The sequence below is a fragment of the Coloeus monedula genome (genome assembly GCF_965178545.1).
Source record: "Coloeus monedula genome assembly, chromosome: 1".
In the NCBI taxonomy this organism is placed as follows: domain Eukaryota; kingdom Metazoa; phylum Chordata; class Aves; order Passeriformes; family Corvidae; genus Coloeus; species Coloeus monedula.
Genome location: NC_138781.1, coordinates 16,249,117 through 16,265,468, shown reverse-complemented (window position 1 = coordinate 16,265,468; position 16,352 = coordinate 16,249,117). Strand labels below are relative to the sequence as shown.

Here is a 16,352-nt window from a genome sequence, read left to right as displayed (position 1 = left end):
CACCTCCAGGGAAGGGGATTCCATCACCTCCCGGGCAGCCCATTCCAATTTCTAATAACCCGCTCCCATCTCATCTGGTTTCTTTTCTCCCCACGGCTCTCGATTCTGGCACCGATACCAGCTGCAAACCCCACCGGACTCCCCCGCTCCCCTCAGGCCACGACCAGGGCGCGCCGCACTCCCCGCGCCGGCCCCGCGCACGCGCACAGTGCCCGGCCCGCCCCGCCCGCTGTAAACAAACCGCGGGCGGCCCCGCGCAGGCGCAGCGCCGCTGCCGCAGCTGCGCAGGGAGCGTCGGGCGGTCGGGGCTGGGTCGGGGGCGCTGCCGGGATGGACGAGGACGTGCTGACCACCCTGAAGATTCTTATCATCGGCGAGAGCGGCGTTGGCAAGTCCAGGTGAGGGGGCGCCCACCAGCCTTCCACAGCCTCTCCTGGCCGGCCGGCCCCAGCCTAGGCCCCTTGTCGGACAACGCCGCCTGGGCGCGGCCTGGGCCCCGCAGGGCCGGGCCCGCGGGGGGAGCTCCTTCGCCCCTTCCCGGCCAACCCTCCGGTGGGCGAGAGGTTCCCCCTCCTCCTCGTCCTCCCCCCCAGCGCTCCCGCTGCCGACGGCCCTGAGCTAGTGTCTGCCAGGCCCAGCTGCAAACAAATGAAGACGGGGTTCTGTCGGGCTGCCCAGGTCACTTGGGCCGGCCTGTGCCCGGCGCAGCGTTGCGTCGTGGGGACATAGGTGCCCTTGTACATCTCCGTAGCGCTTTGGGGTCAATGTCTAGTCCATAATATGTGTATATAGTGTCACAAGTGGCCCAGCATTGGATGTGTGCGGGGGAGCATGGGGACGCAGCAAAGTGGTTCTAACACAGCCTTTTTTGCTAATTACAGGCTTTATCAAGTACTTTGAGGTTGATTTCTTCCTCCTTGCCCTATTCATGGCTTTGGCTAAGCTGTAAATCCCAGCCCTAAAGGGTTGGGATTTTATTTGTGTGGGGATTTTTTTTTTTAACTTTTTTTTTTTTTTTTTTTTTTTTTTTTTTTGTAGTGACATAGTTCTTAGTAAAGGGAGTGGGATATAAATGCAGGAGGACATCTGGGAATGTACCACACCGGTAATTTTGTGTTTGATCATTTTATGGCAGTAATCTGTGTCCTCTGCCATGACCCTAAATTAGATACAGGCTGTTAATTTGGAAAAATAAACGCCTATATTTGTTAAAAACCTGTCAGTTACTGGTTTGAGTTAGCTACTGAATTGATAATTAGTACAGTAGGCCCCTGGTGACAGACATGATCTGACCAAATTTTTTTTAGTTGAGGTCATCTCTTATATGTGAGTGGTCATATGGAAGAATTTTTCCTGGGGCAGATAAAACACATGGTGGTTTTGCATACCTATAAATATACATGTTTCTTTACATCAGAAAACTTGTTAAAAGAGGAATTATGTGGAGGAGATAAAAATGCTATTAAATGATAACAATGCAGTTGTTCAAGTACAGGAACTTAATATTGAACTATTCCTAAATTTGTGTCTCTTACCTCTTGGTTGACTAGGAAAGGTCGCATGTTAAACTGGTATTAGCATGGTGTAGTAAGTGGTTGGAGGCCTGACTTCTGAACAAATGCTGTCTTAAATATAGTCCCTGTGAGGGTGCTGTGCTCTGTGGAAGATTATAGCTACATGTGAAAAAAAGGTGGGGAAGATAGAAGTTGGCTGGGCTTGGCATGCATGACTGGTAAAGTGATGTTTTTATTCTAGTAGTAGTATAAGGGTTCCATAATTTGTCTGTTCTGAGTGAAACTAGTTTTGGTTGTAACTAAAAATAGCTGCTCTTAAATAGCATCCTGATACAACCATCTGAAAGTACTGGTAAAAACCTACGTGCTGTGGTTTTAAAAAAATTACTATTATTTTAATTATTCTTTGATAAATAAAGCTACCATTTGGTTTTGGGATTCTGGAGTAAGGAGAGCAAAGATGTTGGTCTTTGGAGTTGTCACTCATCCTCATTGAAATAAAGGAATTTCAGTGGTTACTGTTTTTGTCAAGGCAGGACAAATGCTAAAAAGCACTTGACTCCTAAATTCACATACATAAAGAGTAGACAAGAACAGGGCGGGGGAAGACCAAAAGGTAAATAAGGCTTTGTTTTGTTTCTCCAGCCTGGAAATGAGTAGAAGCTGTGGTCATAGCAAACAGCTGCCTGCCACATGCACTTGCCACAGATACACAGATGATTTTAGAAACTGTGTGCTCAAAATCTTTGTCTCTCACAAAAATATTTGCATTTGACACCAGTGGCATTTTGGGCACTTTTTTAAGGGACATTGCACTGCTATGGTGTGATGTGCTGTTAAAACTTAGTTGTAACTTTTTCTCTTGGTAGCAAATGCATTCATCAGGATTGAGGGAAATGTTGTGTGCATGAGTCCTTTTATATAAAAAGGTAGGAAATAATAAAACAGTGGGGAGCTAATTCTACTCCTCAGCTTCTGTGTCTTTATTTCTGATGGGTGTTGTCCTTGCTGTTCCTCTGTGTGCCCAGCTCAAGGAGTTATTTCTGGGATGAAAAGCTGACTTGGAATTTATTTCTCAAGCTTACAGAAATACTGCATGAAGCAATATTGAAACAAAACAAAAATTACTACTTTTGTACTGATTTCTGGAAGAAGAAAAATAGAATAAGGTTGAAGTAAAATGCTTTGCGAAGCAGATCACATGACTGTTCAGGCAACTGTTTTGACAACTTGTATGGTACTTTGTTTTCAAAGAGACTTTCTGGGTGCTACGTGCAGAGAAGAGACATGGGCTCAGGTAGCAGAGCATGTCTGCTCTGTTCTTTCCATGTTCTTCTCTTTTTTCCCTAATTTCTCTCCTACCAAAAAAAAAAAAACAACCAGATGTGAGTTTATTTAGCTATGTGGTCTTGCTGTTCCTTTCAGACTTGCAATTTATAGGCTTCCAGCAACGTATGGATATGCTGTAGTAATAGTATCTCTTATTTTTCTTTTCTCTATTAGCCTTCTGCTGCGGTTCACAGATGATACGTTTGACCCAGAACTTGCAGCAACAATTGGTAAGTATGTGCTGATACTACCTCAGAAAAATTGATAACATTTTCAGTGTAGAATTGTGGTTGTTCAGACTTGTCTAACATGTAGTGAAGTTCACACTTCTGCCTTTCTGTAGGAACTACTACTCTACTACTGATTTATCTGTGCAAAATAGCCATCAGATTTTTGACTAATAATACTGCTGTCCAGACTTTGTGTCTATGTAATATGATAAGCAGTAGCTATCTTAAGACTCTGTAGCAGGTAGTATTAACTCTTCCAACTTCTGACAGTGCTTGAGTGCACTGGGTTCTGTGTGGCTTCTGCTTTTCCTCCATGGGGAGGAAATTACAATGTGGCTTTTTTTCCTTCTACTTACAGCAATCAGTTCCTTGGCAGTTAGACTCCTGAGAAAAGTGGAAGAGAGCCAAGAATCTAGAGCTGCTTGGGAAAAAGGCAGTGATGTGTCATTGCTGTGCTGGTATTATACCTACCAGCATGGGTCAGTTCTGCTGGAGGAGAGTGACCCAGAATGCGGGATACACTAAGTGGATTGGTTCTCAAAGGAAACAAAATGGAACTTTTAGGAGTGTGGTGCAGCTCTGTGCCAATGTAATAACTGAAATTATGGAAGATAGATACTTTTTCACACCATCATTTCAATTGCATTTTTTACTTTCTCTGTAGGAAGAGGTCTGTCTAAGAGCTTATATAAAATTTTTTCTTTGAGCTCAGCTGTTGGTAAGCAAAACCAGCTCTGTCTAATTTACTAAGAATTAAAAAACTGATCTGTTTTTCATAAATGTTAATAAGATTCAGGAGTACTGTTGCATATAAAGCACTGAGAAGCCAAGGGGAGGAACTTGGCCTATTTTTGTTCATTCCCTTGCTCGTAAAAAATGAAGTTGTGCAAGTAGCCCCACCTCAGTTTATGAGGGAGAATAGTGTGGAAGGAAACAGGAATGAAATAGATCAGGTAGTGAAGATAGCAATCTTGGATTCTAATCTAATAGTTTTGGCACTGCATATACTTCAGGTCCTATTACTTGATATGTCAACCATGTGAGCCAGGAAGTTAGTGCAGAGTAGCTACTTCAGCTTTCACAATGTTTTGAATACTTAAAGACTACTTCAGTCTGTGTGGGCATCTATATTGTTTCAGGATTTTTTTGTTTGTTTTTAATAGTGGGGTTTCTTTCGTTCTGGTGTTTGTACATAATATTCTTTATCTGTGTCAAAAACTGGCATCAGTGCGCTGTTTGAGAAACTAAGGAATTACTTGCTGAAGTAATTGGTCTTTGCGTTTGTCAAACTACACAACAGCATGTGTGGTAGCTAATCACTGGTTGTTAAATAGCAACAATTCAAGGTTTACTGCTGGCAAATCTGACCTGGCAGGTCCTCCTCTGCTCTGTTTCTGGTGTGGAAAAGGAGGAAGAGTACTCATTGTAAGCATTACTTCAGATAGAGTTTGAGTTCTGAAACATATATACTAATGTGGAATGAATGTGATCATTTGGCAGGAAAAGTCAGTTTCTAGAGACTGAGCAAAAGCTGGCATAGATCACCCTGTTAGGCCCATCTAGCTGATGTTTGGGGTAGTGCTGTGCGGTAGAGCTGCTGTGACCCCAGCTGTGCAAGTCCTTACAGCATGGTGTGTGGGGCACTCATGGGGGATAGCAGATTCATTTTTTTCCCCACTTAACTGGAAGAGGATGGAATCTGGGTTTTTATTTATTTTCTTGTTTTTCTTTCTGAACTACTATCCAGTGGCATTGCCACTTTTCTGGTGAATGTATTTATGAGAAGCAACATGTTGACTTTAAATTCAGGGCATGATTTGTTCTTCATATGGATAAAGCAATTGGAGTGAGTTCCTAGAGGTAACTATTCTGCTGCATGAAGACAGACCCTAGATGCCAATTTCAGGTACTTACAAGATGGTAAAGTCTCAAAACACTTCGTGAGTCTTGGCTTGGAGTTCTTCTTGTGCTAATTAAACACTATTTTGCTTTGAGATAGGGGACATAAGAGGTTTTAAAGGCTTTCCTGTTGAAACTGAAGAGTATGGTGCTTTTCCAAAATGAAAGGACTATAAATAATGTCTTCTTTCAGTGTCATCTACATACTGACTGCTGAACTGGCTAAAGTGACTATATTTTTTTTATTTGGATTAGAAAGTGAAGAGAACTGCGGTTGGTTTGGTTTTCTTTAACATATAGCAAGAACTGCACACAAACCCACAATACTGAAGAAAGCCTTGGCTGCAGCACAACTGGTCCCCTGTGATGACCTGTTGAGACATACCTTACCTTCATAGATTGCACAGACCTATTGGGTGGAATTTAAAAGAAACCCTAAATGATTGTTTTGTGTGGGTTTTTCTTCAGAACTTCCTAAAAATCCTTTGATATTCTCTGCAGAATAAGCTTCTTTTGGCAAATAGTTCAGCTTCAGTAGCTTCAGTTGGATTAAACATATTGTATTTAACCTAGCAAATTACCTGTCCTTGTATTCTCTTGAGGCTGGCTTGTTTGTTGGGCTTCATCACGTGGATCTTACCAGACTGCATGCACCCCAGTATTTTCTGTTGTCCTTATTGCTCGTGCTTGTCTTCACTTGCTTGCTCTTTGTATGAGAGATTCTAGATAAGTGTTCAGTGCAATCCCTTTCATAAATTAAGTGATGTATTGCACAGATCTGACATCTCTTAACTTTTTTAGCTTTCCTTGCGTTTGGAGTCCTCAAACTCCTAAGCTGTCCAACTTGTCACTTATCTACAACCCAAGTACTACGCTGTAGCTGATTGTGCACTTCCTATAAATGCAGCGTGGCATTACTGGCCTGAATGTGAGAGCAGTATCAGTGGCAGAGCTGCTCCTTGCAGATTGTAAGTCCATAGTATGTTAGTGTGTAGTGCTGAGGAAGGGGGTGTTAACACACAGGAGTACAGTCTAGTAGTGCTGTCTTGTTTCTGGCTGCCTTCCAAGGCATGGTGGAAAGCACTGTCAGCTTTCTGCTGTCAAGGGTAGACACATCACTCTTGCAAGGTCAGAACTGACACCTGTCACAAACATGTCTGTATTTCACTGTTGGTTTTAGGAAATACAAGTATCCTGTTTGTTCAATTCAACAAGACTTTCTTGAGCCTTAATTTTTTTTTTCTACTTGTCTGCCATTATGGCAGATTGGCAACCAAAAACCTACGTATTTAAAAGTTTTCTTTTTGTTATTGGCTTTTATATGTGTTGAGCTCCTTTGTTTGTTAGAATTATATTTGACATGCCTCAATCACTTTAAAGGGTATATTTTGGTATGCTATTATTTCATTTTCATACTTTTGCTTTTCAACAGTCCGTTTAACACATGGGGTTTAGTCACTATTTTAGTTTCTTATTTTACTTGCATTGCTCTTGCAAAATGTAAAGTGAATTTTAAACCAGCAGCAAGGCTAACATAAAGGTGTATATATTAATTTCCATTAAATGAAAATCGCAGAACCGTGCGGGCACAAGATAACTGAATCTGTTTACTGAATGGGAGAAGGATACTGTGGCTTCAGAATATATATAATATATTTATCTTGAGGAAGAAAGTTTTGTTTCTTGAAATTATTATGACGTATTTTGTCATGTTAAGTATCCAGTAGATTTGTAATATTTGCAGTTACAGGTTTGGTACCAGATTAATGGATAAAAGAATGCCCTGTGAACTGTTGGACAGGCTGACTGAACTGAAAATGGTGATTTTTGGAGTTCAGGGGGAGAAACATGCAATTACAGTGGAAGAAAGAAATTCTCTTAGTCTAAAAGTTACTGCTGAGTACTGAAAAGTGGGCAGAACAGAATGTTCTCTAGGATCAAATTGAGTCAAATTGCTAGCATAGCAGACTTCTGTGAACTAGGTAAAGTTCTAAGAACTGGTGTTTAAAATAAAGTTAATAGCAACTGCTCTTTTCTGTGAACATAACTCTAGAATAATGTACCATCCTTGTACATGGTATCGAGCATTATATTACTGCTATGTTAGGGGCTAGGAGTCCAAGTACCTGGAAAAAAATGTAAGTTCTGTTCAGTTACTACAAAAGTTGATGTACTTTGAGAAAGTTTTGCTTGAAATAGAGTATGGTCTTCTTCCACTGCAGAATTTTGTCTGCAAAACACCTGACACTTCAGGGAACACTTCAGTGAGCTGAAGCTGTGAAGCACTGGAATAAAAATTGTGTTTATTTTTTTTGAAACAAAGCTCTTTTAAGCTTCAGTGCAACTGAAGTCTAAAGCTGCTTATAATATGCACTTTCTTACTCATCCTATATATCCTCTGTGCCTTTAAGTTGAATGTATTTTGGCAGCTGTTTGTATTTGTTTGTAATCTGCATAAATTTGGGAATGGAAGTGCAGCGCACTCATCCTGAGGCTCTACTAATTTTTTATTAGAATAGTTAAATTCTTTTTCTGGTAAGGAGTGTGATGGTTGACATTGTAATTCCAAGTGCAAAAAGGTTGCTGTTGCACTTGAAAGTTGTTCTCATAAAAGTATCAACTTTCCACACTGCTACTTCATTTCAGAGCTGCTGCCTGGTGGGAAGTGAAAGTTGCTCCAAAATACTTGAAACATGTTTCTACTTGCTATTACTAACCCAAGGGTTAAATTAAAGCATAATGGATCATAACTGTGCTGAGCCTCTCAAACAGATGTGTGTCACTCTATCCTTTAAATTTGCAGTCACTAACATATTGTTCTCCTTGGCCTGAGTTTTGTGCAGCTTGTCCTTGAGCAGTTGATAGGCTGCTAGTTCCTGGAGGTGGAGGACGCATGAAGGGGGAAGAGCTGTTACGTGTTAGAGTAGATGACTGAGCAGCAGAACCGTTACCTTGTTGTCTGTTTGGAGAACATGTTTGCAGTAATGAAGAGAAAGTTAATCCATTTGAATTACAAACTTGGAAACTTGTCCTGGCGTATGTGCTTTAATACAAGAGATGTAGTATTTGCTTTACTTCCATAAAATATTTTGAGTCAATGACTTAAAAGGCCCTTAGGCTTTTGGAAAAGTCCGTCAGCAAGAAAACCTTGCGTTTTGAGCAAGGTTCATAAATCGCTAATGGAACTTATTCTTCTTGCTCATGTCAAAACACAGATTTTTTTCAGAGTTTGATTTTATCTTTTTTACATTTCTCTTTATTTTCTTTTTAAAAGATAGCTGTAGTATGTTTGAAGAACTAAAATATTTTTCCTCCTTTAGGTGTGGACTTCAAGGTGAAAACTATTTCAGTTGATGGGAACAAAGCTAAACTGGCAATATGGGTAAGTCTCTCCTAAGTTCTTCATGTGTTGCTTTCCTTTAGGAATAGCTAGGGTTTGTAAAATGTATAGTTTGTATAGAATCCTTTTCTGTTAATATGAAGGTGATTTGGAGAAGTGGGAGGTTAATACTGCAGCATTCAGAAGGTGCAATGAACTGTGAGACAACTGGCTGGTGGGGTGGTTCTGCTGCCTGTGAGCTTCTGCAGTACTAATTCCTGGTCTGGTTGGGATAGTAGTAGAGAAAAAGAGGAATTAAATGGTATTAAATCAGTAGAAGGTTGCACTTCTTTACTAAATTTTGCCTGTAACACTGAGGTTAATAGATTAAGAATTACAATTCCATGCTCATACATTACCTCTTTAAACCCATTTTTAGTCTAAACTTCATAGCCCTCATACAAAGACTTTTATAGGCTCAATATCAGATTTATTTATAGCAGATGCATTTCAAAGAGAGAGGAGCAGTGTTTGTAATCATAGCTTTAGAGTGTTCAACTTCTGTTCTAGTTAAAAGTAGAACTTCTATTATGGCAAGTGAAGAAAAAGTACTTCCAAGCTTTTTAAAAATATTCTCCATTGTGTAAACCATCCCCCAGACTTATGTGACTTGAAGCACCTTTTGAATAGCTAGACCCAGTTGTGTTTTCTTGTACCAAGCAAGATTAAAACCTTGTTTCTCATATAAGCAAGATACCAGACCTTCATTTCCTTGGGAAGCAGTAGTAGAACATGAAATGTGTATTGCAGTGTTTCTGTAGCTTGGAGGGTGTTTCATACCTCACTAACAAACAGGACTTAGGTCTTAGTTATAGTAGTAATCATCCATGAAATAAACAGGTTTGACAAGGAAAATAAATGCAATAGCCTGACAGAAAATAAAAAAGGCATATAGGATGAAAACCAGACTGATAGCAGAATGAGGAATGTTACATATTGGTAAATATAAAGAAATAATCCTGAGCTAAACTGGAAAAGAAAAGCTTGTGAAGGTGCATCATAACACAAAACAAGTTTTAGATGTGTGTCATTGATTGAGTGGCTTGTAGAATGCTGAAGTCGAGTTTGCTTATTCAGGTTCTTTGTCAGGGAATCCACAATGTTTCATGTGTCACTTGTAACCTGGGTAAATTGGATAAAGGTGTTTAAATATTCTATGCATAAAGTCTTCAATGAGTGTGCACTATAACTTAATCTCTGATAAGAAAACAGCATTCTAATTTTAGGATGTAAACTCAACTTTGCTTAAAACCAGAAAAACCTCTTATTTCTGCTTCTACTGTGTTATGGCATGTTAGTGCATTTATCCAGATACCCAATCAAATTTAATTGGACCAAGTAATTGAAGTGAAGGAACTGGTTTTGTTGTCATGGGCTGTGATGCTTGTTAGAAAATCTTAGTACTGCAGCTGTGCTGCTTTCTTGCTGGTTGCTGCAGTACTAGCTGCAGATCAAATGCCTTTGCAGAAATGGCTATCTAACTGTTATATAATCCAGTTACATACTACATCTAGGTGTTTGTTCAAAGATGTTTGCCAGGACAGACTACATAAAATCTCAAAGTTAATGTGTAGTGAAACAGCAGGGGATGGAATAAACTCAGCTAGTCTGCTAGCAGAATATAGTTTAAATCTTACTTTGTATGTTCATTAGGAGTAGAATACCTGAAAGCTAAACTACATTCTGCTCAAATTATAAATAATGGGACTTTTTGAATGGCTTTTTAGGATACTGCAGGTCAGGAGCGGTTCAGAACATTAACCCCCAGTTACTACAGAGGTGCACAAGGTGTTATCCTAGGTAAGTATATTTTTGCATGCTAGTTCAAATGTTTGTGGTTTTCTCATGCATTGGAGTTACACAAACTCATATAGCCTTTATATAATATCTAATGGATATTAAAAATCTTTGTGTTGAACAACTCATATTAAAGGATCTTGATGTCTCAACCTCTTTCTCATGTAGTCAGTCTTAACTGGCTTGAGAACCTCTTGATTTTTGCATGAGAATAAAAGCTACTGCTATCTGAAAGGATAGCTTGGAGCTGTTGTCCTTGTGCCGTCATGAATTCGTCTTTTATTGCTTTTTGGTTTTGCCTGTGCTTACTAAGTGCAGAGTGGAAAAAAAATCATCACCTCAGTGGGGTCTCTCTGTATCAGTATGATGCAGCTTTTTCTTTTTCTTCTCCCTGTTGTTTATTCCTAATGAGATTAATATAAACAGTGTGGAATCTGGCTGGGGTTTTTTATTATTTGTCTCCCAACTGATGGGATGTTACGCAGTCAGAATCACTTAGAAAAGGCTAGCTGGGCACATAGAAAGCACCAATCTGTGTGTGAGAGACCCAGGCAAAACCCATAATTGCAGGTTCACAGTGAAATCTCATTTGTGCTTTTTTTTTCATATATGGGAGCCTGTTTGCTAGGCACTGAGCTCTGAAGTTCTGCTTCTCCATTGCTAGGAGTGAGGAGCTGACTGAAGTAAAGGCAGCGGAGTACATTTAATTTTCTTGACTTTAGAGAACCTTGCTAAGATATTGTGTCCCGTTAAATTGTTTAATGTGGAATAACATGTCATGTGACCTCCTGGTAGGTTTCTCAAGTCGTGAGTTGCATTATCTTCCTGGAATAGGGAGGTGCTGTCAAAGTATGTTGTGTCAAGTCACTTAGTTGCACTGAACCTGCCACTTACTCTTGAAAGCTGTAAACAAGCGCTGTTCCGGAGGTAGAAGGTTCTGCTGTTGAGATTTGCTCTCCCATTTTATTCACTATCTCCTGACTGTTTCTTTGTTTCCTGTCTTCCAAAAAATAAGGTTGTTCATGCAAGCCAAGTTACAGATTTGATTGAAAGAAGCTGTTTATGCCTGTCTTCACATGGGTTGTGAAAACAAAGGAAAAAGCACTTTCATAGCTTCAGTACTGAAGGTTATGCCATCCTCTTTGCATAGCTGTTGTGTAGTGATTTTAGGTATCCTACATCAGGATGTGTAGAATTCCTTGGAGTGTAGAATTCCTGCAAGTGTAGAATTCCTTGGAGAATGATAGTCTCTAGCCTGTAAGCTAGGATGTATCAAGGTGTGTTAATCTGAGAACCGTAGGTGGCTGAAGCTTGGAGTTTTTCTGCATCAGTGATTTGAGCTGGTGGATGTCCTACTTTTTTTTCCAATTGTTCGTATAGAAGGTAAATTTGAATCCTTAGGACTCCTTCAATTTTCTGATTCAAAAAGCCATGATTTTTGCTCCTTTTGTAATGTAAGCTGTAATTCTTGGAAAAATATTGTGGAAATAATACCACTAATATCTTTCAGTTTATGATGTCACGAGAAGAGATACTTTTGTCAAGCTGGATAACTGGTTAAATGAATTGGAAACATACTGCACAAGGAATGACATAGTGAAAATGTTAGTTGGAAACAAGATTGATAAGGTAAACCAAATTCAACTGCAGTAAGTCATTTGCTGGTGTATTTTGTTAATAATGAATACTAATGTTTTGTTTTATTATAGGAAAACCGTGAAGTTGACAGAAATGAAGGCCTCAAATTTGCAAGAAAACATTCCATGTTGTTCATAGGTATGTTACAGATATTTGCAGAGATTTTTCTTGGTTTTTGTTACACAAGGAAAAGTACCACTTCTGTAAGGTTGATAGTCTTTACATGTCCAGTCCAGCTGATACTTTCTCACCTGCAGTAGGCACAAAGGTAATGGGTATTCATGTTTTTTAAAATTGTCCCTATGTTCAGATATCTGTTCTAACTGTAGATGATTATGTAGAAATTCATAAGGAGGAAAGGCAGAGTACAGGCTTTCTGTAGCCTGATGAAACCTGTTTTGGGTTTGGGGTTTTGTCTGATTTCTTTTCCCAGCTGACTTGCTAAATTAATTACAGAAGCAAAATGAAAGAGGGAAAACTGGTGCTAGTGGCCAGCCTTCAATATAGCAAAACAGCTGGTACCTGAGAGATATCTGTATTAGAACTGGGATGTAAAAATAGGTAGGTATATAATTAACTTATAAATGGTGGGTGGGATTGAGTAATGACATAATTGTGACTGGAGCAAATATATCGGTCTCATCTTGCTGCAAAATGAAATGGGTCTTGTAGGCAAAGCCATATAATGATAAATTAAAATATAGGTGTAGAAGTGGCTCTTTATGCATATGTTTTTTACGTGTTTCACCTAAGGATCAGAAGGGATTATTTAACAGGATGATGCCAGTTGCAGAGCAGTTCATTGACATGTACTCATTCACTCCTGTACTTAGACTTACATTCTTTATCTCTGACTAAAGACTTACTTTTGTTTAGTGTCCAGCTGTGTTTCTTTTCAGCTACAGTGTCAGATGTGGAAATAAAAGCTCAAAGTTGAGGCACAAGCTATTAAGTGCATGGAAGATGAAAACAAAAATGAGAATTAGACTAAAAGTGCGCATATATATTTGTATATATGCATGCTGCATATATTAAGTATCTGCATGTCTGCATAGACAAGCAGGGCAAGCCCTTGTGGAAGTGAACAATTTCTGGTGGTGTCTGTTGTTCTCAAAATAGAACCTGTGGTTAGATGATTTCTTAGTCTTGGTCAAAGTAAGGATCCTGAGTGAAATTATCTAGAATTCTTCTAACTGCAAAAGGAATGAAATCCCTTACTGCTTTTTATCAGATTAGTTTTATCATGGAGATGGACCCAGAATGCTGCAGTATGGAGCCTTGGTTCTTATGGTCTGATGGTACTGCAGTTATGACTAATGTACAGAACTGAAATACAGAATAGGAACCAGGTTTTTCAGACAAGAATCCTAATTTTTCCTACTAGAGTACTTTCCACAGAAAAATAAAGCTAAGCTATAGCTGTCTCTGTATGTTCTAGTGAAGTTCATCTTGAAAGCTCTTCTATTAGAAATACTTTGAGGTGCTACCTGTGTGGTGACAAATCTGCATACCTGCTCATTTTGGCACTGCTATATTTTTACAGAATATGTTGTAGAAGTTGTAAGTCTGTTGTAGGTTGAAACTTAACTGAAAGAGAAATATAAGCATGTTACCAGAAGTTAGGGTAATGCTTGACTTTTTGTGTCTCCTCTCCAGAGGCAAGTGCAAAAACATGTGATGGTGTGCAGTGCGCCTTTGAAGAACTTGTTGAAAAAATCATTCAGACTCCTGGACTGTGGGAGAGTGAAAGCCAAAACAGAGGTGTAAAGTTATCAAACAAGGAAGAAGGATATGGAGGAGGAGGAGCATGTGGTGGATATTGTTCTATGTTATAAACTTTGGGAAGCTTATTCTTTGCATATTTAAACAGATAGTTACATCTTTCTGTACATAAAGTCATTAAATGCTATTTTTAGGGACCTTGCAGTTTGCACATATTTGTTTTGTATCATGGCAGTGAACACTTGTAGAAAAAAATGTTCTGCAGCTTTCCCAGTTTGAAAATGTTATGGTAAGCATGCCCAATTTGCAATCTTCAGGTTTTTATAAGTAGCATAAATAATGTGCAAGAACAAATGCACTAAAAATTTTACAACTGTATACATTAATTGTGTAACTATTCCAAACAAAGCCATCTAACAAACACATTACTGCATTGTCTGCTCTTCGTCTTATTTTTAAATTCTGTTGAAATTATAGAACTATAGTGTGCACAGATCTTGGAAACAGTATGAACTGTAAATGTTACATTTCATCTCTTCTAGTAAATGCTTTTTTAAGGTGTTAAAAGCAGCAGGATTATACAGTTCGTAGACAAATCTGCTAAAACTTTGTCTTACAGCAGTGGAGTCTAAAACACAAATTGGCACAGGCCCTAATTGTTATCAGCACTTTCTTGAAGAGATGCTTTGAAAGCTTCCTTTGCAAAGCTGGGAGATGCCATGTTTTCCTTTTAATCATCACTTCAGTTGATGGCTTAACTGGAGTTTTAATCCTGTGATATTTATATACTAAATTTGTGGTACTCTTGCACTCTAGGTTTTTATGATGGTCTGCTCTAGCTTGCTGCAGAAAGTCTTCATTATTGGCAAGGGGTGTGAGTGATGTCATTGTTCTTTCATTGTGAATCCATTTGCCACACTTCAGTATGGATTCTTAATTTTCTGAAATGTTTGTAATATAAGTTTATCTCAACTGTAGCTCACTGTGGCTGTGAGATCTCTTATCACGTCTGCTTTGTGCAGCTACTTATTCAGAAATAAAACTTCTGTCACAGACACTAAATGGGAAGCTATAGGGCTTCTTGATCTCTGTATGAAAAAATACTATTGCAATGAGTATTCACTTGAATTTACTGTATCAAAGCCAATGGTTTGTTTCAGAAGACTTGTATAGACTTAATAAATTTTTTTCCACAGTATTCAACTTTTTTAACATCTTTCTATTGCAGAGTTCTATATTTTCTAGCACCTTATGGTTTAAACAAGGTCATTTCGTACGTACAAATTATTTCTGAAGGACAAGATGCTGTGCTCTGTGGGTTTTTTTAAATAATCACTGTAGTGCAGTCGGTAACTGAACTATTAGGCAGTTTCTTGTAAATATAGTGAATGACAGTACCTTTTATTACTGCAGGGTTTTGTCTAAATGTCAGCATACATGATCTGTGTTTTGCAACAGGTCTTGGCTCCTTCTGTTAAAAAACGCTTTCCTCTTCATGGTAACTTTGTTTTCTATTGTGTTTTATACTTGATAGAAAACTACCAAAATTTGAAGACTTAACCATGCTAGTTGTTTTTACTAAGTATTGTATCTAGTATTGTTAATGTAGTAGGATAATTAAAATATGTAAATGTAATTAATATTAAATATGCATAAACATTATACTAAAAATCATAGATTTGTGTTACTGTTGCATGCAGAGTATGTGGGCTGAGCAAGTCTTGTTTGTTAGCATTGAGGTCAAAGGATTTTTGTTTTTGTAGGCTCACAGTAGAGGAAAGTTGTAGGTGAGTTAAAACTGAATAACTTTATTTTGTCAGCAATAGTTGGCAAGTATCATAGTGCTGGCAGATGCCTGGAATTTATTTCCATATTTGTTTCCCCCTTAGTTTGGGTGCATCCTTATGCTGAGAAGAGACTTAACTTCTGGTTTCTCACAAAAGGTCCTTTTATCACAGGACCTGGATTCATCTTTTATTCTGCCTTTGCCAGATCTGACAGCTTTTGTCAGAGGAAGGGAATGGCAGAGCACTCTGAATAGTGGGTATTGTTCTGCAAAAGAATTAAGTCATTTATTCCTTGCAAAATATTTCTGGGAGAGAAGTATTCTGAAACAGCATAAGTAGTGAGACTGAGAGCAGTTAGAGGTTTGGGGTTGTTTTTTTTTTTAAGTAGATGTTTTCTGATTGACTTGCAGCTAGCTTTTCTGTCTTCATCTTTTAAGCCTGTTTAGTTATGTCTCTGGGGAATGTTTTTCCTAGTGTGTCACTTCATCATTGCTCTGTCAAGAAGCTGTGCACTGGAAGGCTGGGTTCCTGTGCTTTCAGTATTTGTTAAAGCAAATTTAGCAACAGTTACTCTGCTACATTTTTAAATTCTTTCTCTCGCCTTTTTTTTTAATGCGGGGTTGGGTTCTGGAGCTGCCATCTTTCAAATAAATCTGTTCCCATGCTTCCCAAGATTTTTCCCCCCTTTGTAGGTCAGATTATCTCCAAGTGCATATCCACTGTTGTAGTTGTAATACAAGTGTATCTGAAACTGCTACGAGCTGTATCATAAGCTCTGCTCAAAACTGATTTAGCCTATTTGTGGAATAGTGGGTTTTGCATCCAGAGAAGTTACATGCAAGAGGTCCTTCACCATACCTCAGTAGGTTGCAGAGGGATAATGGAGAGAGCTGTTGTCTCTTCATCAAATGAGAATGTGTCCATGTCTGTGGCAGGGAGTTTTATACACTAAAGCACTAAACCACAATGAGGTAACTAAGAAATCTTTCATGATCGTGAAAGGCTGTTAAAACTGAAGTTGCTTCCAGTTCATTTACTCTAGTCAATAAAGTACTGA

General features: G+C 38.9%; 1 protein-coding gene across 1 annotated transcript; it reads left to right on the top strand.

Annotated features, from left to right (window-relative positions):
• The first annotated feature begins 249 nt into the window (after nt 1-249).
• On the top strand, nt 250-14,706 carry RAB18 (RAB18, member RAS oncogene family). The gene is made up of 7 exons (XM_082276601.1): nt 250-398; nt 3,018-3,073; nt 8,293-8,354; nt 10,079-10,151; nt 11,659-11,777; nt 11,858-11,924; nt 13,443-14,706. The coding sequence occupies exons 1-7, from the start codon at nt 331-333 to the stop codon at nt 13,619-13,621; spliced, it is 624 nt and encodes a 207-aa protein (XP_082132727.1). The 5' UTR covers nt 250-330; the 3' UTR covers nt 13,622-14,706.
• The last annotated feature ends 1,646 nt before the right edge of the window (nt 14,707-16,352 follow it).